Below are 22004 nucleotides of genomic sequence, written 5' to 3'. Positions count from 1 at the left end.
AGGAGAGGCATTTCTGGGTGTAGTGTGTTAGAAACTGGATGTTGAAGAAAGCGAACCAAAACCAGTATCTTAATTTCAAGTTTCATTAGTCTGATGGAAGGAAAGAAAAATACCTAATGGCTGCCAAATAGAAAAGGAAAACAAAAACTTGGCAGTGAAAATAATATTATCCCGTTGCCAAGAAAGAATGGCAATTGGTATAAAAATATAATTAAAATCTATGAAACCTGTAATTGAGCAGTCCTTTTTTCCGATATATGTGTGGCTTGGTAATTGTCTATTCAGTACAGTATATATTGTTTTTCCTACAGCAATAAGCTCTAGCACACAGATTTCCTTTCTCTCATCCATATATATAATGTTTGGTACGTTTAGAACCAAATGGTGGCCTCTGTTATTCCAGTACATTAGACTTTATGGCAGTAAGTTACACTCCCAAACCTGGGAGAGGAATGGGTTTATGTTGTATATGCCCAGAGCCATCCAGCACGGTGAGGCTGACACTGAAATGATGACAGCGAGGTGCAGCATGCAAACAGAGGAAGGCGGTGGGGGTTAATGGAGGACATGAGATGCAGCTCTCCTGGGGCATCATTCACAGCCTGCCCTGCTGACAAACAAAAGTGGGAGAAGGAGCGAGTACTGGCAGATGGCTGAAGGGACCTCGTTTTATTCACTGTGGCTCTAAAGCACATCCCTGTGCCAAGCGCATGGCCGAGCAGACACAGACTGGGCTCATGGAGCAGGTTGCTGTGCCCACCGGGGTGCAGTGCTCGGGGAGCAGTGGTGTCAGCCCCCTGCAGCAGCTGCCTGCATGGAACACCTGCGTGCTGAGCTGAGCGCCGGCCACTCAGGTTACCTCGTGGGACAGTGGAGGAGTGGAAGTAGGCGAGAGTGCGGGGTGGTGTCACTCAGCAGGTGTGTGTGAATGTGGCAGAAGGGCTGTTCACAGGCAGCAGGCTGGGAAAGCCCCAGGCGACTTTTCCCTGTGTGGCAGTGCAGCTGCTGGTCTGCAAAGGCAGCACCTGGGCAAGAAAGGAGCACCAGCACTAGGGCTCCGTCTTGATACAGGCTGCAAAGAGCCTCCTCCATAATACAAAAGATAATATTGCTGAGTTTACTGCCCGATTAATGTTAACATTTTTAACATTTCACTGGAAGCAATGTGGTCAAAGGCTTTTAGATTGCAGCAATATGCTTAAAATTTTGTGTGAGTTCACACATAATGCTGATGAGTGACCAGAGTGTTCTGAATTATGATAGATCAAGTCCTTGCTTCTGTTCTCTTATTTATCTCTTTATCTGTCATTATCTTAATTGACAGCCTTTCTGCTCTGGAGTATGTTTTAATTCAGCCCAGATCAGTAGAAAACAAAATATTATTACTTTCAGCAGTTCAGCAATTCATGCAAAATTAGCTTCTGCAGATACTTCATAAAAACTTGTTTGTTGCTACTGAACATTTGGTTGCAAAACAAAAAAGGAAAAAAAAAAACCATCCCAAACAAAAAAAAACCCACACACTGCTCAGCCTAATCCCTACATTTTGTAAGGAAGTTTGGGATAGACTTTCCATATTCATATCCATACTTAACATTTTTGTTGAGTCGGAGAAATTATTTTTTCCTGAATCAGGCACAGGAAAGGTTATCCACTGCTCAGAAACACTGATTCAAACAACTTTTATGTGACAAGAAAAACGAGGCACAAGTATTTTTGCATAATGGTCTGTTAACACCCCTCTCGGAGTGCAGCCTTCACTCTGCACCACACATCTAGTTTAAGTGTCAGGTAAAGCAAAAAGCATAGAACAAGTCTTCGTTTTGAAAAAGCTTTGCTCAAACCCCTGTAAGCCTTGTGGGAAGATTCAGAGCAACGTTTAGTGTGATTCACAAAAGCCACAACATTTTACGCCAGGGCTTTGCTTGCATAAAGTTTGGGTCCAAATCTTCCATCCTTTTGGTATTTTTTGTTTTGTTAGCAATCTCAAGAGAAAAAAAAAAAAAAACAAAAACAAACTCCATAGGACAGGGGTGTCAAACTAATTTTCACGAGGGGCCACATCAGCCTCACAATTGCCTTCAAAGGGCCGAATGTAGTTTTAGGACTTTATAAATGCAGTAGTAGTTAGGCCATAGGGAGATGATAGTGCTTGGCTTATCTGACCATCTGGGGAGTGGCTACTTATGGCACAAGGGTGGGATGGGTAGCATGGGAAGGCGCTGGTAGAGCATGGCTGGACTTCACCATGCCAGGTGTTTTTTTTTTGCAGACAACACTTATGTTTCCAGTTCTGATAACGACGAAGATGTGTTAGTTACAACAGAGCCAATTCCAGTAATTTTCCACCAAATCTCTACAGGTAACCTTATGTCCTGATTATTTTATCAAGTTCGTATTTTGTGAGGAAAGACAAGATGTTGCCTGCACTTAAAGGGAGATATGTAAATGTGTGCAGTTATACAGTGTGCTATTTTCTCACAGTCTTGCTGTAGTAAATTGTCCTACATTTCAGAATAAAAGAAATTAAAATATTTCTTTTGGGGATCAACATGATTGTCTAGGCAGAATGGATTTTATTCTTTTAATGTCTTGCAGTCTCTGCTAACACAGTTCTCCTTGAATACAGTTAGAGGTCCTTAATACTTCCCAATTAAAAGTTTTCATGCTCACTTGCTTAAAACTTCCCTAAATCTTCACCATTGGGGATGAAACGGCCTATAACTACCATTGCCTCTGGTGAATTATTTCAGGAAATTTCAAACAAAATGGTTCAGCTGTTTCACTAAATTAGGCTACAGAAAAAAAAAAATATTTTTTCTCCCAGTGATTTTGGGAACCTCTTGTTTGGAATTATTTCCATACTTTTGAAAAGTATCCAATACACGAAAAGGTATCCTTTTCAGACACATAGGCACGTTTATACAATATATAATCATGATTTGTGCATACTCCATGGAGACTTTTGAGATTTTAGCAGCCGTGTTCCCTGATGATTTGAGGCTGCAGGAGAAACAGCATAGAGCAGTCTTAATTCTGGCAGCTCTTCAGACAGGAACACTTGACTTCGCAGTCTTTTTCTTATTATGACAATGCTTTAGGGCTTTTTTTGCGTAACACAAAATTACTGTGAATTCCACTGGAAAACCAATATGTTCTTCAGTCCCTAATCTCATTTATACTGATGTAAATCAAGAATAATTTTACTGAAGTCGGTGCAATGGCACCCAAACAAAAACTGGTCATTATAGTCAGAAGTTTAAGATAAATTTTACTTGTGAATATTTCTGTAAGTTAAAAAGAAATAAAGCCTGTCATTTAAAATAGAATAAAAACTTCAGTTTTGTCTAGAAGATGAACTGATTTAATTTTGCTGAGGGGTTTTGATTTTTCATTCCTTTACAAAGTATGCAAAATTAACGATGACAGTAAATTATAAATCACAGATTGGGAAAAACAAATCTAGATGAACCAGCTGAGTTTCATTTTACAGTTAAAAATATAAGTCTCCTGAGATGTAGGGTCTTCTTAATTTTAGACTATTGTATTGTAAACTCTTTGATGCTTTTTGTATCTGGAACTTTTTGTTCATTGTTTGCTCTTCTACTGCAACTAAGTATTTCAAGTCTGCATATGCAAAATTGTTTAACGTTTTTCACAGTTGTTCTCTAACTTCCTTTTTCTTTTAAGAATTAAGAAAAACTAGTGATGTCAACTATTGCTTATCCATAAAATCAAAATTACAGAGGGAGAATGGAGAGGTAGGTATTTCTTGTACACCTATTTTAACAGAAGTTATTTTAAGAAACAACATAAACTAGTAAAATGTGAATATTTACCATTGGTTTCCTAAGAAATGTGTGCTTATGCAAACTGTATACATGTACATGTTTTAGAAGATGAATGTAGTTCTCCAGGTTTCATACATGGATTAGCTGGTGAGTCACTTAGTTGGGATAAGGATGCTCCCATCCTAGAAAACATGGTTTTGATGTTTATTTCATATTTTGTTCAACAGTGGTATAGACCCTGTCAGCCCTAAAAATAAAGCTCTCCTGGAGAAGCAGGTCATGATGACGTTACCTTTTAACCTACTCTTGCACACAGGACCACATCCCATGTATTAGCTCTCTGCTTCTTGAAGTCCTACAGCAGACCCACTGAAGGCTCTAGACCTCTGCATGACTCTGTTCACCATGAGTTGTGTGTGGAGTAGAAAGGCCTTCCAGTCAGGGCTGTATTTGTGCTGTACCTCTGGCATGGGTCCCTGACCAGTGTGGCTGAGACATGAACCCAAGAAAGAACTGGCACTAACATGAATTCTACAGGGCTTGACAGTGTTATGGGCTAAAAGAAAGTACCGCATAAGCTCCTACCCCAAGCAAGGAATTGAGCACCGTATATAGAATTAAGGTGCTTGACTAAAAGATTTCCTTTGGTAAGGGTGGTTGCTGAGTTTCTTGACAACTGCTTTTTGGGCTCCAATCTGTGTCTGATCCTGGCAAGGGGAGATAGACATGCCCAGTTATGCTAATGGGTATGGTTGATTTTTTTTTTTAGTAGATGAAACCTGATTTGATATAAAAAGCTGCACTGGAAATACTTTGCTTCTATTGCCTTAACGTTGTATTCAGTGCTCAGTAAACATTAGAAATTCAAGTGCAGTAAGAATTTACCCATTTGATTAAAAGCCTGAGATATAGTTAGCTTTTATGGGATGGCGTTTGAGCTTTTATTTTGTTTTTAGTTGAAAGAGGTACTTAAATATTAAAATATTGGGAAAAAAAAAACCTTTAAAAAATCTCTCTAGCACTGGCCATTTCTGTTAACTAGACAGTTTAATGTTTTGGTTAGAATAGGATAGGTTTGTCACTATTCTGATATAATAGTTTTATTTCTCTTTGAGTTGATTTTTTTTTCCAGTTCTGTTTTAACACAGACTTCCCCTTGGGCTGATGTCATTATAAAACAAAAAAGACTAAAGTAACTTTTTTCAGTAAAGTAGAGGCAGAAATTGTTTTTATGCCTTCTTAGGAAATTGCTTGGAAATGAGCTGAATTACAAGATTTGTTGTATGTATACATATGGTGAATAGAGCAGGATTTTAGAAGCAGAGGTGGGGAAGAAGGATTAGAATGTCTGACCATAGACATTGGTGCTAAGGGTATATTTGACATTTATGACATTTAGAGGTAACTTCTATTTTTTTATTTATACATTTGATTCCTATTCCATTATGGCAGTTCTGTGCAGGACATAAATACAAAATAAGCAATAAATACATAATGTTCAGGTTGAAGTGAAGAATTAAGATGTTATCAGGTGTTCTTTATGGGATCCTTGCCGACATAAGGCCTAGAAATAACACAGGGATTGTGGAAAACAAGAATTAGTATCTTCAAGCAATTACATAATTGTAAGTAAAGGTTCCATTGGTGGGAAGCAGAACATGACACTTCAGCTCATGGCAAGTTGCAGTCTGTACCAGGATCAGTTCTATTTACTTGAGTGCAATTATTCACAGAACAGCCTATTTAGAGCAGGCTTTACTTGGGTAAGCATATTACTTTCTAATTCTTAATTTTCAAATTCTCAGAACAGAGCTGGTCAGAAAATTAAGTTTGAACTTTTATAGGAACAGGCTGGTACTTCTGATAAAAATAATAATTAAGCAGCATGTGTCAGTTTTTCAGAGAAAGAAACTTAAGAGATCCCATGCTCAAACTTGAATTATTTCCTTAAACTATTAGAATTGATTTACCACAATAAAGTAAATTAAATTTTTACGAGGTCACTGAAACACCACAGTAGTTAAGTCCAGAACATGTTTTGGTGGGTAAATTGTGCTTCATTTAACAGAAGCAGAGTGAAGTATCCCTGCATAGTCTACTAAATTCTCCAGTTCCTTAAATTACCACACTCTATCTGAAGCCAGACAAGGTATTATTTCTACAATGTATATTCATGGTGTTTCTATGTACTAAGTTAGTGGGTGCATGGTTTGTCTGATGCTTTACTATCCTTAAAACAAGCCCTTAGTACTCTTCCAGAAAAATGGTATGAAAAGATCTCTTAATAAAGTGTGCTATGGTCTTATTAGTAAAAACATAATTCCTATAGTTATGACTAGAACTGTAAATGCAAGATAAGCATATAGCTTGTATCATTGTTAACTTTCCTTTTCCATTAAGGAGTCACGGTATAACAGCACAGTTGAAGACGACTCTGAAGGAGATAATGATTCTGAGGAATTTTATTATGGAGGGCAGGTAATGCACGAGTTTCTATAAAATAATATTTGAAAGCTTCTGTGATCCCTTCTATTATAAATTTATTATCATAATTACTTTCTTATGTTTATTCAACATAGAATAGAATGCCATGTGTACAGATGCATCACATTTTATAGCAGAAGTATTGAGTAAGTTATACTGTGTAATTATACCCAATTTAAAATAATATGAGTTTGTTTACATTTGCAAGGATGTAAGAATATAAAAAGTAAGTGCTCTTCAGGATGTTTGAAAATAAAGACCAGTTGATTACTTCCAGGAAATAGATATTCACTCTTTAAAGGATATCCTGTTATTGATACAAATAGGAAGTCAGGCTGGATCCAAATCTGTTTCCTTCTGGAAGATTTCCATTTTGTATAGTCAAAAGCACTACAATTTAATGGTAAAAATGGTTATTACAGAACAATTTTGATGTAGGCAATAGTCCATGCTTTTTCAGAGTTCTGCAGTTTAGTTCACCTTGAAAAATGCTGCATATTTTTAGATGAATGTACTTCTCTGTATCTTCTTGATCCCTCATCAGAATTAGTCATTAATACTTTCTCTATGTATTGGGAAATAAAATCTCTTGATCTATTTTCCTTTTGCAATGTCAATAGAGTGCTTCATGCTGTAAGACTCTTTCATTCGGGTTTTTCTTATCCTTTTAGTCTAACTATTGCCCCAAAGGAATCAGTCCTCACTCAACTGTTTATTTTGGGGAAAATTTTAATGATTTACAGTGGCTGTTTATGAAAGTTGTCAGTCGGTCAGCCTGGAGGCTGAAACCATCGTGCCCTGGGTGCACAGAGCTGAGGCTGCTGGCAGTGCCAGCTCGCTGGGTCGGTGCAGAGAGCAAGCTATGCTGAGAAGTGAGACATCACCAAGACTCACCTCTTGCGGAGCCAACAGCCTGGTGGGGTTTGAGCACAAAATACATGTTGAGGTGCTTTACTCTGACATTTTCAATGTCAGAAAAAACTGACTATGGGGTATTTACTCATGTTCACTTTAGAAATGACTGCAGGAATTGCTTCCCTTCTCCTGCTGATGCCTGCAGCCCCACGGAGCGCTGGGGAGGACCATGTACACATACTTCAGAGCAAAGAGCAGTGTCTGATTTTTGTCTGCCTGAGAGGAAAAGTCTTCCAATTTAGCCCTGTAGTGATGAGCTGTGTGTACCAGCTTCATTTTTCAAATCTGCAGAAAGGGCAGTAACCTCAAGGTGAAGGAAAAGGCAGCGAACGGCTGGCAGTGCTTACTTCTTGAACCAGCTCTAATACGTTTGGTAAAGGATGCCTGCCAGTGCTCGAATGAATAAATATTAACACCGCACATGAGATATGAACACAGAGAGTAGTAAATCATTTTGCAAGGTGTGGAAGAGCTGTATAATAGGCAATACTGGATAGAATTTAGTTGCTTTATATTTGAAGTGGGAAGTACATTATATTGCATTGTAATTTTTTAAAGGAAATACATTTAATTGAAGGAATTATAACCCCCAAAAAATCAGCAATAAAAATAAAATATTAATGTGTTGAGTATAGAATACTCAAAAAGCAAAAGGAGAACAAACAAAGGAAAAGACATCCCAAAGGTATATTTTACAAGAGAGAAAAAAGGAAATTTTAAATTTAAAATTTCATGGTCAAAAAGGCAAAATCCTAAAGAAGACCAGTAGAATTAAAGAAATTATTGAGGATTCAGAAAATAAATAGGAAATCAGGTTTCCTCAAGAGATAAAAAGAACAGTTATTTTTCAAATAAAGTGATTGTAAGAGTTATTAAGTAAGCACCAGGTCTATTGGGAAGACAAAATAGTTGTCTATACATGAGGAACAAGCAAGGCAAGCATGTGCTGTACCCACACAGAAAGGGGCCAAAAATACTGACTTCAGCAACAAGGGGTAATAGGTGCCAGTGTAATTGTGTGCAATCCAGTTGGGAAAGATGGAGGTAAGGGATAATTCTTAACATTTCTAAGTGGTTACAGCTGGCAAGACAAGAGAGCAACTGATGATGAAACAAGGACCATGGATGATAGGAAATAGCATGCGATGGGCTGTGAAAACAAGACCTTTTGGTCATAAATTAAATGTTTGTATCTGCTTCCTAAGCACCTGCTTGTAATCCTCCCTAAGGACTTAGTGGATAAATACATTAAAGTAGCTAAGTGATTCAATACCCTAAGTCCTATTGCTTTTCAATGGGATTTACGTTTGTAAATCACTTAATCTCCTTTAAAAATGCAACCTTTTGTCATTATGTGGGACAAAATAATCTGAATCGGGTCTCAGATTAAAAACTGAGAGTTTCTAAACACAGATCCTTCGACACAGCAAAGTTATCAGATTTTTAGCTTTTATATTCACTTTCTCTGAGACTCTTTGTTAATTCTTTCATTGAATCTCTATCTTCTGCATTTTCAAATGAGAACAAGAGACTGAAACAGTAACATTACTGCCTTTGGCATTCTCCCTCTCTCTTGTGCTTCAGATACAGGACATACTTGCAAATGCAGACATACAAAACTCTGACAGTCTCTTCTGTGTTCATCAGCATGTCTGTGGCACTAATTCAGGGATGGAAAATGCCACACTCTCATCTCACAATTTGACAGAAAACTGCTTTGTTTCATTTTTGAGTTCATAACCTCTTACCATCCGAAAGTAGACTGGAGAAAGCATTATGTTGAGCAGTACAGTGTTCTGCACAGTGTGTATTTTTTTGGATTTTACTATTATTGATACGTAAAACTGATTAAAAAAATGTGGTTTAGGACCAGCAAAGGTGGTGAGTGCTCCACAGCTATGATTTGTGAAATGATTGCTGAGCTCTCTTTGGAAGCAGGCCAGCAATTATTTTATGTGTCTTTAAAGAATTCATCTTTGAGGAATGAGCATGTAAAAAGGTTTGGTTTGCTCCTACCTCAAGTGAAAAAAAAACATACAATAATGGTTTTCTTCCCATGCTCTTCTAGTTAGAAAATTGTTCTGACATGCCTGTCTAAACAAGGGAGGGATACTTGCCATATACCCTTCTGGTCATCAATATGGTACCATCAGAGATGGTATCTCTGATAAACACAGGTCCATTCCATACTGATGAATTCTGTGTCTTATATTTGATGAATTCCAACTCTAAGCAAATTATTCTTTGCTGATTTTCCCATGTAAAAAGTGATCAGCTGATTATTATTTTAATTCTATTGAAGTTTATTTCATTAGGTTGCAAAGTGCCTCTCTAGATATCTGAGCTGAAAGTGTCACAGCATTGGTCTGCAAATTTGGATGTACAAATGGAAGAAACAGTACTGCAGTTAGATATCATTCTGCAAAAGCAAGAGTTCTCTGCAGGAATTCCTGTATAAGGATGTGTATACACATGTCTAAAAGGATAAAGTACACTCCTGTGTTTTGCTCTCTGAATTTGTCAAAGCTGCAAGCCAAATCCTACAGTCATTTCTGAATCTGTCCAACTCGAGGGAGTTCATTGACTTTTGTGGACTAATTGTGGTAAACAGGTAGAATTAGGCTCACACAATTGAGGGCATATTGCTTAACAAGAAAGTAGTAGTAGACTTTGAATAAATTGTTACAAGCCTAAACATGTATTTTGGTCCTTGTAGAAGATAGGAGGATATTAAATATTTTGACTTTTCTGTAGTCCAACCAAACCTTTATAGGGTAAGCACTGTATAGTTGTTGCTATTTTTCATTTAGACTTTGAACAAAATACACATGGTGTCTAAATACATGTTTCTTTACACCTTCTTTGGTAAAATACTTAAAATTGAAAGTTTTCTTCATTTTTTTTGTTTGATATCATTGCACCGGTGGATAGAATACTCAAATCCCGCCGATGGATAGACTGAAAATGTGATTTAGTTTAGCTGAGACACTTCTTATGTAGACTAGTTTCATGCTTCTCTTGTTCAGCCCAACCCACTCTATGTGTCTAATATATCATATATGAGTGTATGAAAACAACCAAGAGGGAGAAAACCTTTATCCTGTAGTGGCTGGACTGGGATGATATGACTGGGGAGATCTAGTTTTTCTACTTAACAGTTTCAAAATGCACAAGTGTCCCAGAACAAACCCTAGGACAAGACAGGACAGAGGGGTGAGTCCTTTGCAGCTTCTCTTCCCACAAACAGGAGTGGGATCCTCAAAAAATTTTCATGCGGAGTTGCCTGCTTTGCAGATCACATTATGTAGAAGAGCTAGATCAACTCAGTGCTTTGGCTTATCAGTACAGTGTCCTTTTTGAACATAGCATTAAAGAATCTTTATGCAGTGTATTTTGCAGGGGGAACTTTGAAGAACTTAAATCAGATGCCAGTAATGAAATAAATAAGAACCGTATTATTTGTTTTCCCAATAGGTTAGCTATGATGGAGAACTTCACAAGCACCCACAGCTGGAAGCTGATCTGACAGCAGTGAGAGAGATCTACGGACCTAGTGCAGTATCTCTCAGGTATGTCAGTGACCTGTATGTATTGTGGAACCTTTACAGTTATGGAGATTTAGTTCCTTGTGGGCCTTCCCTCACTGCCAAAGCTCAAATCTCCTCTGATGATTTCTGCATGTTGTGTGGCAAATGGAAGGAGCACAGCTGGCTAGCAACAATGCTGGGTTTGGTTTTTCTGGTTTTTTTGCATGAGTACAGATACAACTGGCTGTGCTGGGAACAAGCCCTGGAAGCCTGTTCTAAAACATTATCTTTTGCAGTTTTTTCAGTATTTGATCAGGCTGTTGTATCTTCTTGAAAATTACTGTTCAGCATTACTCTAAACCCTTGTTAAACTCCTTTCCCGTCATATTCTGTCTTTTGCCTTGGAGGTGAACAAGAGGAATGATAAAAGATTTAGTAAATGTTTTCCCTGGGGAAAGATTGAAGGAATTGGTTTTGTCTAGTCTGGAAGAAACAGAAGGAGAGGACATAATAACAGTTCTCCTTCTTCAAAAAAGCTGTTCGTAGTTAGAAAGAGTGATCAAATGTTCTCTGTTGTCATCATGAGTGAGACAATAAGAAACCAGCTGTGTTAGCAACAAATAAGAATTTGATTAAAAGTGTCCTGCACAGAAAAGTGGTGGAACCTCAGTCAGAGGTGGATTGCAAAGAGTAATTACCCCAAAATTCTTTTGGGCATATATGGGTATGCTTGATTCTGATGCAGAGCAGAACTGTAGGATATTTTTAGTATGCTTTTTAATGTTATTGAGGTAGTTTATAACTTCATTTTCCATCTATGCAGCCTCAATAATTTCATAAAAATAACAGGTAGGCAAGATGTAACAGACCTGTCAGGTGTATTACAAAGAAAATATCAAAGTTGTCATACAAACCAGGTAATAAAATAGAAGAGACTAACCGTAGGCACACATATCTTGCAAGTAACAATTCCCATTAACCTCCAGACAATGAGCTCTGTCATTTTAGTCTGAGAGAGCATGTCTACAACTCTGGTGTACTGTACCTTTTCAAATTAAGTGGAAATCTCATTACATTTTGAGGACCTGGTGAACTGAGATCCAAATAGTTGTATATGGGTTTAGGAAATGAGTGAGATAAATGTTTTGTTGCCAAACTAATAACTATGAAATTGGGAATACCTGGATAATAGGCTCCCTCAAGCTCCTAAAATTGAAACATTATATGTAACCTTTCAAAAACATTAATGCATCTAATTTATTGAATCAATTGTTTATTTGGAAGCATTGTGATCTCCTTGGGCACACTGCAGTAGCAACTGGCATCTGTGACTGCTTTTGGCACGTGGAAAACTTTAATGCTTCTTCCACTCTGTTGCAGTTGAAAATACTCATAAATTCTTGAAAGCTACAAACACAGCATTAAGCATTCAGTTTCATCCTTCTCTTGCAGCTCCACTTCTCTGTGGAGAGAGAAGTCTGTCTGAAAGAGACACCCGTCAAGATGCATGTTTCCTAGACAGCTGACCCTCTTTTAGTAGTCTCCTGCTGTGACGGAGTCAAGTGGACATACAAAAAGGGAAATTCCTATACCTGCATGCTTCTCACCACTGCCCTTTGAAATCTGGCCACCTAAAACATGAGGAAGACCTCTAGACCAATTTGTCTGAACTCTTCTGTATTTATTTACATTGCTTATACATGGATGGACAGAGGACATCTAGGAGCTTCCAAATCAAGACATGTTCATCGAGCCATTGTAGACAGCAGATCATAAGCTGCAGGTGCTGGAAGTTTCTTCCTCTCTTTCAGCTTAGGGAAGTATAACTAGAGTTGTGTCTCTAAAATCCATTTTCTATGTTGGTAATGGAGTGAGGCAAAAAGGATTTCAGCGAATATGGAAATTCCACAGTTACAACTTATTTTTATCTTATCCTTTCTTCCACTAGTATTTCTGTGGTTTTTTAGGTCAACTAGGTTTCAGTTTATTTATAAAATTATACTTGTTCAAAGCCTTTTGTATTTCAGTCATGTGGCAACACCAGCCTGTGTTCATAAATATTATTTAAGAGTTCATAACATTCTGTCCTTTGGATCTTTTGGGAAAATGACAAAAAAAAAATCTGAGGCCACTGATGTGTAGAACAGTGGCTAAACCACTCAATAGGTGGAGAATTTCACTGTTTCAATGCCAAGCCACCAGTGAGCTGTGGGAGGTCAGCGAGTGCCTGTACAGGTCTGGGTCAGCAGTCTCTGGACCAGACATCAGGGTGGCTGGGAAGCCTCTAGGTGACACAGCCCTGGCCACCATTTACCTGCCCTGTGTGTGCCTTGTGTGGACATGCCTCATCTAGAGAGAGATTTTGGGTCTGCCCTTACCAGAGAGAACCATTGGGATGCCAAGGTTTGGTGGAAGAGATTCCCACCACAAAACTTCACAAGAGCTCAGGGCATTTCCAATGTGTCCTAGGTCCCACCATGGGCTGAGAGGCCACTGTGGTGGGAGATAGTTATATTCGCAAAAATGTTTTTGTATTTCAAAATTACCTTATCAATTTATTTATACATGACTGTTACTGTGCAGTGTCTTAATGTACTTGAATAGAAAAGTATGGAAGTCACTGTGAGAACAAGCACATAAACACAGTGTAAAGAAATAAACCTAGTCACTAGAAGCTAATTTGTGAAAAACTGAAAGTGATTGCACTTTTACAGTATTGTCCGCATAGTAATTCAAATGAAAACAATTTTTATTTAGGTGTATGAATGAGTATTTTCTAGCCCTGTTTTTCAGAAGTCTCCAAGTACATTGGGGTAGGGCAGTCAGAATGAGTCAGAAAATAAGAGGCAGAAAAGTAACACTTTACATGTAAGATTTCAGATGACAATGAAACACCTAAGAGCATGAGTCAAATCTGAACCTTGGGGATTCCAGCAATACCACACATAACAGAAAAAATAAGGTAACTATTGCCTTGAGCACATTACAGGGCAGTCTTTATGTTTTGACAAACAAATGCTTGAATGTGTGAAGCAATTCCACAGGTATAATATGCCACCCTCTAGGCTATGTTGTATTTGTCTTCAATGATTTATCTCAAGCATCTCCTTAGGTTACTGACTGTTAACCTGAAATGCTTTTGAAAATTAATTAGGGTTTTCTTTTGTCATAAATAGGAGCAGTATTTGACCATTATTGTTTTCTTGATTTCTTTGTGCAATATGTGAGACAAAAATACATACTAGCAATGGAGGAAGAATTTGGAGGATTTAATAGAAAAAAATATTTAGTCTGTTAAAGCAAGATCCACTGGAAGGAAATTTCAGTGCAACAAACGGTCACCCACTGGGAATATTGATTCAATCTATACAAATGTGTATTTTTTAACCATTCTGATTTTACAGACAAGATTATCCTTTCTAAAATCTTCCCTGTTGTAAGTACTCCTGGGCTGGGGATTATCTTAAAGAGCTCTAATGTAATGTAATTCTTTCCTTTCAGGGAATATGGAGCCATTGATGATGTAGATATTGATCTGCATATTGATGTTAGCTTTCTTGATGTAAGTAATCTAATCACAGAATTACATAATGAACATTAATACCCACTTAGTTCTGCTACACATCAGACTCTCTAGATAACCACTGAGAGTTTCCTTTTTTTCAGAGACCTGATCTACTAGTGAAATATAACAAGGGCAAGTGTAGAGTCTTATATCTGGGTAGGAACAACCTCAGGTTCCAGTATAAGTTGGGGAACGACCTGTTGGAGAGCAGTGTAGGGGAAAGGGATGTGGGGGTCCTGGTAGACAGCAGGATGACCATGAGCTAGCACTGTGCCCTTGTGGCCAGAAGGCCAATGGCATCCTGGGGTGTATTAGAAGGGGGGTGGTTAGTAGGTCGAGGTTCTCCTTCCCCTCTACTATGCCCTGGTGAGACCACACCTGGAATATTGTGTCCAGTTCTGGGACCCTCAGTTCAAGAAGGACAGAGAACTACTGGAGAGAGTCCAGCGCAGGGCAACAAAGATGATGAAGGGAGTGGAGCATCTCCCTTATGAGGAAAGGCTGAGGGAGCTAGGTCTCTTTAGCTTGGAGAAGAGGAGACTGAGGGGTGATCTTATTAATGTTTATAAATATGTAAAGGGTGAGTGTCATGAGGATGGAGCCAGGCTTTTCTCGGTGACAACCAATGATAGGACAAGGGGCAATGTGTGCAAACAGAAACACAGAAGTTTCCACTTAAATATGAGAAGAAACTTCTTCACAGTGAGGGTGCCAGAGCACTGGAACAGGCTGCCCAGGGAGGTTGTGGAGTCTCCTACTCTGGAGACATTCAAAACCCGCCTGGACACATTCCTGTGTAGCTTCATCTAGGTGTTCTTACTCTGGCAGGGGATTGGACTAGATGATCTTTTGAGGTTCCTTCCAACCCCTTACATTCTATGATTCTGTGATTCCATGATCTTCATGAGTGACTGTCACATTATTGACTGCTAATCAGTGGTTTTTCCTTTTATGATCACATTGTTAAAATGTTTTGTAGGCTTTTAGTTACTGCAGGTGTATTTCCTTGCAAACATGCTTTGTGAATGGTAAAGGTTTTAACTGATATAAATGAAAAACATTTGTTGTTTTTCTATCCTACACATTAATTAGGTGAAAGGACTTCATAGAGTTTTGGAGGGAAGAAGACCGTAGCTGAAGCTCTCCTGTATGCTTCTCAACATCCTCAACTGTTTAGGGAGGGGCTTGAGTGGGAAAGGAGACACAGGACAGTGGTGCTGTCAACTGGCAGCATGTCTTCTTTAACAGTTATGGCTTCTCTAACTGTTATGCTGTCATTGATTCTACACTTCCTGACCTCATCTGTGCAGTAATTACCTGTCTTCTAGATAGAGAGTAAAAATCAGTGCTTTTAGGGGCGTCATTAGCTTCACACAGATACGTCATATTCTCAGGTCAGCACAGCACATAAGATGGGCTGTGGGCTTTTCTAAAATTCAGGAAAATCTGATTGTACTCTGAATTATTTTAATCAGTCTTAAGAAGCAAACGTTTGATTTTCCCTATGTTATGGGATGAGTGTCCTTTTCATTTTTATTTGGTCTCTTGCTTCTCAGCTTCGAAGCAGTATCTCTTGATAGATGGGAATGTGTCAGCCTGCACTGTAGATGTACTGTTGCATTTAAACCTGTGTTCAGTTTAAATAAGCAAACTCAACAACTGGAAGCAGTCTAGTACTGCTCTTAGGGACATCATCAGGCAGGCGGTAGTATCTCCTAAGTCTCAAGTTTAGCATTGGAGTAGATACTCCTCAACTGAGTAAACAGATGGATGGTGTTTATAACAACCCTAAGGTAGACTGACAAAATGCAACAATTCCTCATGATGGCTTATGGTGTCTGTTTTCTTTTTATCTTGAACCAGGAGGAGATTGCTGTGGCTTGGGATGTGATTCGCACAGAGCCTATAATAGTGCGATTGCACTGTTCACTTACACAGTATTTAAATGGTCCAGGTTAGTCACCTGTTTATTCTTTGTGTGCCTTGTGTGGTGTCTCACTCTGAGCCATGTGGTAGGTGATAGATAGTCACTCACTGCCAAATCTTTGACCCTGCATGTGCTTAAATCTACTGCTGAGAGCAGTCCCACTGGTTTGAAATTATGCTTACATATATTCGCCTGGCTAGGCCCTCGATAATGACATGGGCATCTAATTTAAACTTTCATAGGTTGATTTTTACAACTTGTTTTCTGGATATCCTTTGAAATGCAACTGCTTCCCATAGGAACCAGGGTTAAGGAATAAATATCTACAGTTTCTAATCTGTGATTTCCTGATTTTGGAAATCAGGATCATCTGCACAGGTGAGATATCACTGGTTTGGTATACATACACAGACCTGTGCAGCACATTAACCTGCCCCTTTTCATGCACCTTTGAAGAATCAGGCCATGATATTATCCTTTTAGCTTCTGATTTCTATGTGACTGTGTAAACTCTGAGAAACTTTAGATTTGAATGAGTTGTTAAGTAAAGGTTCCTCATGAGAATAAAAATGCTCAGACTCATGAAGAATCAACTGATTTTCAAGATTTGGAAACATTCATATGCAAGAGTCAACTTCAGATATAATTTTACAGTGAGAAGTCAGAATTAAGTTGCAGTTTGGATCATAACTTTCCTGGCCTTGGAGGCTTCCAGTACAAGCTGTCAGTTCAGACTTGTATCAGTGGGAGAATTCTGCCTCTGGAAAATGAATAGATATTTCCAGTCATAATATGTTTTGCAAAATCTGTCACAATGAGCTATTTTTATAGGATATGTTGCCTGCTGATGCCATCTATAAGCTATAGTCTGTTCATTCAGATAAGCATTTCTTTACATCAGGTTTTTTTTTTTTGCTTGTCTTTGGTCTTTTTGTCTGTGTTTTATTCCTTCAGTCTTTTTATAAGTATGCAAATCTTAAAATATGTATTTGTCATAGCAGGTAAAAGTGTTAGTATTCAGAATATTTCTATCAAAATGTAATTTAAAAAATAAAAAATGCAGCACGTAAGAGAAGGTGAAGCGTGAAGAGCAGCATGCAGTAAGAAATGATCTAGTGAAGTGAGAAGTAACAAGAAGATATCTTCTGTACCATTGACAAGGTTAAAACGGGAAGCTGAGCTTCCAGTCCTGCAGCTGACTGGCTGTGGGAGTGTCTGAGTACCAGAAAGGCAAGATCAGGGCCAGGGGCAAATGCTTTGCTGGTATTGGTTTTATGAGCTCAGCTGCTGTTGCAACCAGGTCTCTACTTACCAGGAAAGGACAATGAGATCCACCATCTTTAGTATTAACAAGACCTTTTCTCTGAGCATTCCGCTTCTCCCTGAAATATTGTTTAGAGGCCACTGGGCCATAACTTTATGCTGCATCTTTTTCTCCTATAGTACTTTCTGTACAGAAATACGTTTTACTCCAAAGTACAATGGAGAGTATTCATCCCACCTTGTGGCTGTGTAATATCCTTATTTTAGATAGTCATTCTTCTAGTTAATAGCTTGTCTCATTATTGTACTTGTGGGCAGTTTCTCCCACGTGCCTTAGAAACCTGTCTTAAATGAGAATGAATCAGCCTTTGGAGATCCCGGGCTGTCTGCTCTGGCTCTAGAACTTAGACAACAATTGCAGTCTAGATGTCACATTTTAAGATTGCTGGCCTAGGTATGGTGATCTCATTGAAAATATTGCCCCCCACTCTACCATGGGTCCTAATTTTGACAATCTAAATAAATTGGTACCCCTAATCAAATCTCTTTTAGAAAAATAGTTGGTTTGTCTTTAAAAGATGAGATTATGGTTGAATAATAACATTAGAGAAAGGATATCTACAGGGCTTTGAATTAAGTGAAGTTGTATGGTCAGGTTAGATATATAGTATTTTATTTTTAAATTTAATTTATGAAAGTGAATTTAAATTATAAACTTTGATATTCTGAATAAAATCTGGCTTTCTGGGTGATGAGAATAATGTAGATTTTTCAATATAGATTCACTTTTTCTAATAAAATTAGAACCAATCTCAGATTTTTTTGTTTTCATTCCTTTTTATTTCATTGTAGTCATTACCACCTTATGTAATATGAAGTATAAAGTCTGTTCATGCTTGTAATATGTGTTGGCTGTTGTCCTGCCTTGAGGACCCGAGGCTCTCTCAACAAGTGCTGCATTCCATCTGCCACTTCTATCTAGTAAACGTTATTAAAGAATTTTAGTAATACCAGGAACTAATTTCTAGTCTTCACCTCATACACTTTCACTTTTCTGGCAGATGAATATGGATATACTCATGTTAGGATCAGTCTTGAGAAAAATTCGGGGTAATCTTTGGCCACTAGAATTCATATATTAGGCACTTAGAAGACAATCATGGATCTTGTATGATAACAATCTCAGAAAGAAAGCCCAGACACTAATTAATTCAGTTTATTCCACTCTATGTTTTCTTCATAGTCACAGAAACTGTAGTATGTAAAGACTTCTTCTTGGCAAGAAGCTTAAGAGATTAGACAAGATAAATTACCAGTCCAGAGGCATTTAATCTGCTGCTCTCTAGTACTTGTATAAAAGGAGTTGGTAGCAAGGTGGGTCTTGATCTCTTCTCCCAAGTAAGAAGGTAACTGAATGAGAGGAAATGGCCTCAAGTTGAACCAGGGGACGTTTAGATTGGATATTAGAAACAGTTTATTCACCAAAAAGGTTGTCAGGTATTGGAACAGGCTGCCCAGGGAAGTAGTGGAGTCACCATCCCTGGAGATGTTTAAAAGACACGTACATATGGCACTGAGGGAGATCATTTAGTGGGACTTGGAAGTAGTATGTTAACAGTTGGACTCAGTCATCTTAAAGGTCCTTTCAGACATAAATGATTCTGTGGTTCTGTGATTCTGTAACATAAAAAATAAAGATACTTTTTCCTGTAATTAAAATTAATGGGAAGAGATGTATTTGGGGAATTAAATTTCTAAAATCCTGATTTGTGAAATTACAAATTACATTATCTGATATTCAAAAAAGTACCATTTGTTTCTTCGTAGGCATAGATAACACATCCACTTTCACCATTGCTTCAATAGCATTGTCTATAGTAAAGGTCCAGATAGAACCAGATCCTTAAATATGACTTACATGGTCATGAGTTTTTTATTATTGCTGTAAGTGGGTATATCAACAATATCTTCTTTTTCCATAGTGCCAACTGTGGATGTATTTCAGATCTCTACTAAGGAAAGATTTGGGCTGGGACATCAGCTGAAAAAGTAAGTCTAGAGAAGTTTAAAACCCTGTTATTAGGCAAATACTACACTCTTTTTAGTTCCTGGACCACATCAAGTGGAATAAAATTCAGAGGTTGTCAAGTTGGTTGGATCAAAGTTTTTTAACTTGTTTTTCTTTAAATAAAAAAGTAACAGGATTCACCTTTTTAATTTCAGTTTTGACAGTTGTTGGAGAAAACCTGATTTGTGCTGCCTGCAAGGGTTTTCTGTCACTTTGCTGCCATTTCGGAAGTAAGCTACAGTAGTTCAAAAGACTGTAGCTAAGAGTGTTCAATTTCATGTTTCTGCTTAGACAGTGAAGCTTCTGAAGCAGGAATCTTTTTGAGCACCATACATGCCCTGAGGGGACTATGCTTTCATGGTGGCCTCTAGGATGCATCACAGTAATTAGGCCATCCACGTTTTGAGGACAAGAGGAAAGAATAATTGAAAAAAACCTAGCAGTTTCATGTGTTTGTGGTACAATTCAATTTAATCAAATTTTTGCTCAGTCATCTTTTCACATATGCTTGTGTATATGTAATAAAATGACAAGAATATAGGCTTTAATATCTGACCATTACAATATTAAGAATGCCTTAAGAAAAAAAGTTATCTTGCTGTTCGGTGTTTAAAGAAATTCAGTGAAGCATTTTCATAATCTTAGAAATGAAGCAATGTTATTAAAATATCTATGGTACATAACTTTGAAGAAAAAAAATAAAAAGCTCCCCAGACATGAACAGCCTCTTAAAACATTTCAATGCTTACACTGTCTCTGATTTGTGCACAGGGTAATTATTAAAGGTTCCCATAAGACATTTTCAAGGACATAGCTGCACAGCCCACAGTTGAGCAGAAATCAGAATACCCAGTAACCCTATGGTCCCTCATGGCTGTGGCAACAGCATGTTCATATTTGAAGGTTCACTACAGTTTTTATGAAGTCTGTACCAACTTCCACTTCGACTTTATCACTCTAAGACCCCCTCCCACTGCTAGATGAGAGTCACAGAGTAATTTGGCTTGGAAGGAACTACTGGAGGTGACCCAGTGCAGCCTCCTGCTCCAAGTAACACTGACTTCAAAGTTAGATTAGTTCATTCAGAATCTCAGGCAGTTAAGCTGTAAATCTCCAGCCTTTGTGGGCAACCTGTTGTACTTAACCACTTTCCTTGTGAATGTCTTCTTTTCATAGCATTTAAGGTTTTTGGCTTTCCTTGTGACCACTACCTTTTACTGTCCATCTCTGGGAAGTGTCTGGCTCTGTCTTCTCTGTAAACATTGTTTGGGTAGTGTAGTACTCGACATCCCTACTTTTATGTTTGTGCCTTAGGAGGACGTGCTCCTGTGTGAGCAGTGTGGATGCTGTAGGCTATCTTTGTAGTCACTGGAGAGACAGATGCCTATAGTCGATGGGATCCTTTTGAATCAGTTTGCCTCTAGATCTCCATAAGAGGCTTACCTGTGTAAGTCTTGCAATGGTTCTTTACGCAGACAGTATTCTCAATAAGAGTTCCATGTAAATTGTTTTTTGTGGGGAAAAAGAAGCCATTTTGAGGAGTGAGGCACTCAAGTGTCAGTCCCCATACAGGACAGAAAAATTCTGCCTGTAGAGTGAGGACATTGCATCATATTGCTTACATGGTGAACAAACAGACCCTAGTATTAAAGTGAGTATGTCTTGGCTAGGATAAGAAAATATTTTTTTCTTTCTTAATTTGCAGAATCATGCAGACATTTGTTACACAACAGTGGAAGAACAGCAAAGAGAAATCTAGTTGTACGCACAATAAGAAGGTGTCTGACAAAAAGGTGAAATCCCCTCTGCACATCTTTTCTACATTGCGCAGGTAATAGCAAGGAAAATGAGCTGTTTCCACCATATCCTGTTCAAAAACCACAGCATACTTCACAAGGTGAAATGTTGACTTTTCTCCACAGAGAAGTGCTCTATTTATATCTTACCTCATGGGTTTCCAGTCTTTGCCTTGCTTCACATCAAAAGTGAACTAGGTACTACTGCAGCTTCTAAGACTATTTGAAGGCAGAGCATTTCAGTGCCCTGCTCTCTGAAACAGCCATGTTTCATCTAGAATTGGAAATAATTAATTTTATATTATTTAACTTGTTTGTATCTTTACTAGCTTGATAGCACTAGACAACTGAATACCAAGAATATAAATATAAGTCATAGATGCATTTAATGTATAACATATATATATTCTATATTATATAGATATAAAAACATTTTGTGGCTGTCTAGCTGTTCTTTCCACAGCTATGTGTATTTTTAATTTTTTAAAACTAGAATGGTCATTAATGAGAGACTGATTTTTAGAGTTGCTGAGCACCCGTCCCTATCCACTCTTCGAGTACATGAATGTTCACCACTTCTGAAATACAGGCATGGAAGCTCAAAGAACAAAGACATTAGAAACATAAGAAATAGTCTGTGAATAGTTCATTTGAATTCATTATGATTT

At 38.0% G+C, this 22004-nt stretch overlaps 1 protein-coding gene across 2 annotated transcripts in view; it reads left to right on the top strand.

Annotated features, from left to right (window-relative positions):
- The window catches only part of PARP8 (poly(ADP-ribose) polymerase family member 8), a gene marked incomplete at its 3' end in the record, with an annotated part of 122478 nt that overhangs the window by 61512 nt on the left and 38962 nt on the right, over positions 1-22004 (top strand). For both annotated transcript variants that reach the window (XM_080362292.1, XM_080362291.1), the window contains exons 4-11: positions 2273-2362; positions 3691-3761; positions 6192-6269; positions 10665-10759; positions 14219-14279; positions 16146-16236; positions 19455-19521; positions 21246-21371. In XM_080362292.1, coding sequence (XP_080218418.1) covers positions 2273-2362; positions 3691-3761; positions 6192-6269; positions 10665-10759; positions 14219-14279; positions 16146-16236; positions 19455-19521; positions 21246-21371 — 679 coding nt within the window. The remainder of the gene's footprint in view (positions 1-2272; positions 2363-3690; positions 3762-6191; positions 6270-10664; positions 10760-14218; positions 14280-16145; positions 16237-19454; positions 19522-21245; positions 21372-22004) is intronic.

Source organism: Nesoenas mayeri (assembly GCF_963082525.1).
Source record: "Nesoenas mayeri genome assembly, chromosome: Z".
NCBI classification, from domain to species: Eukaryota; Metazoa; Chordata; class Aves; order Columbiformes; family Columbidae; genus Nesoenas; species Nesoenas mayeri.
Note: the sequence above shows the minus strand (reverse complement) of the source record. Positions and strands in the feature narration are given on the sequence as shown.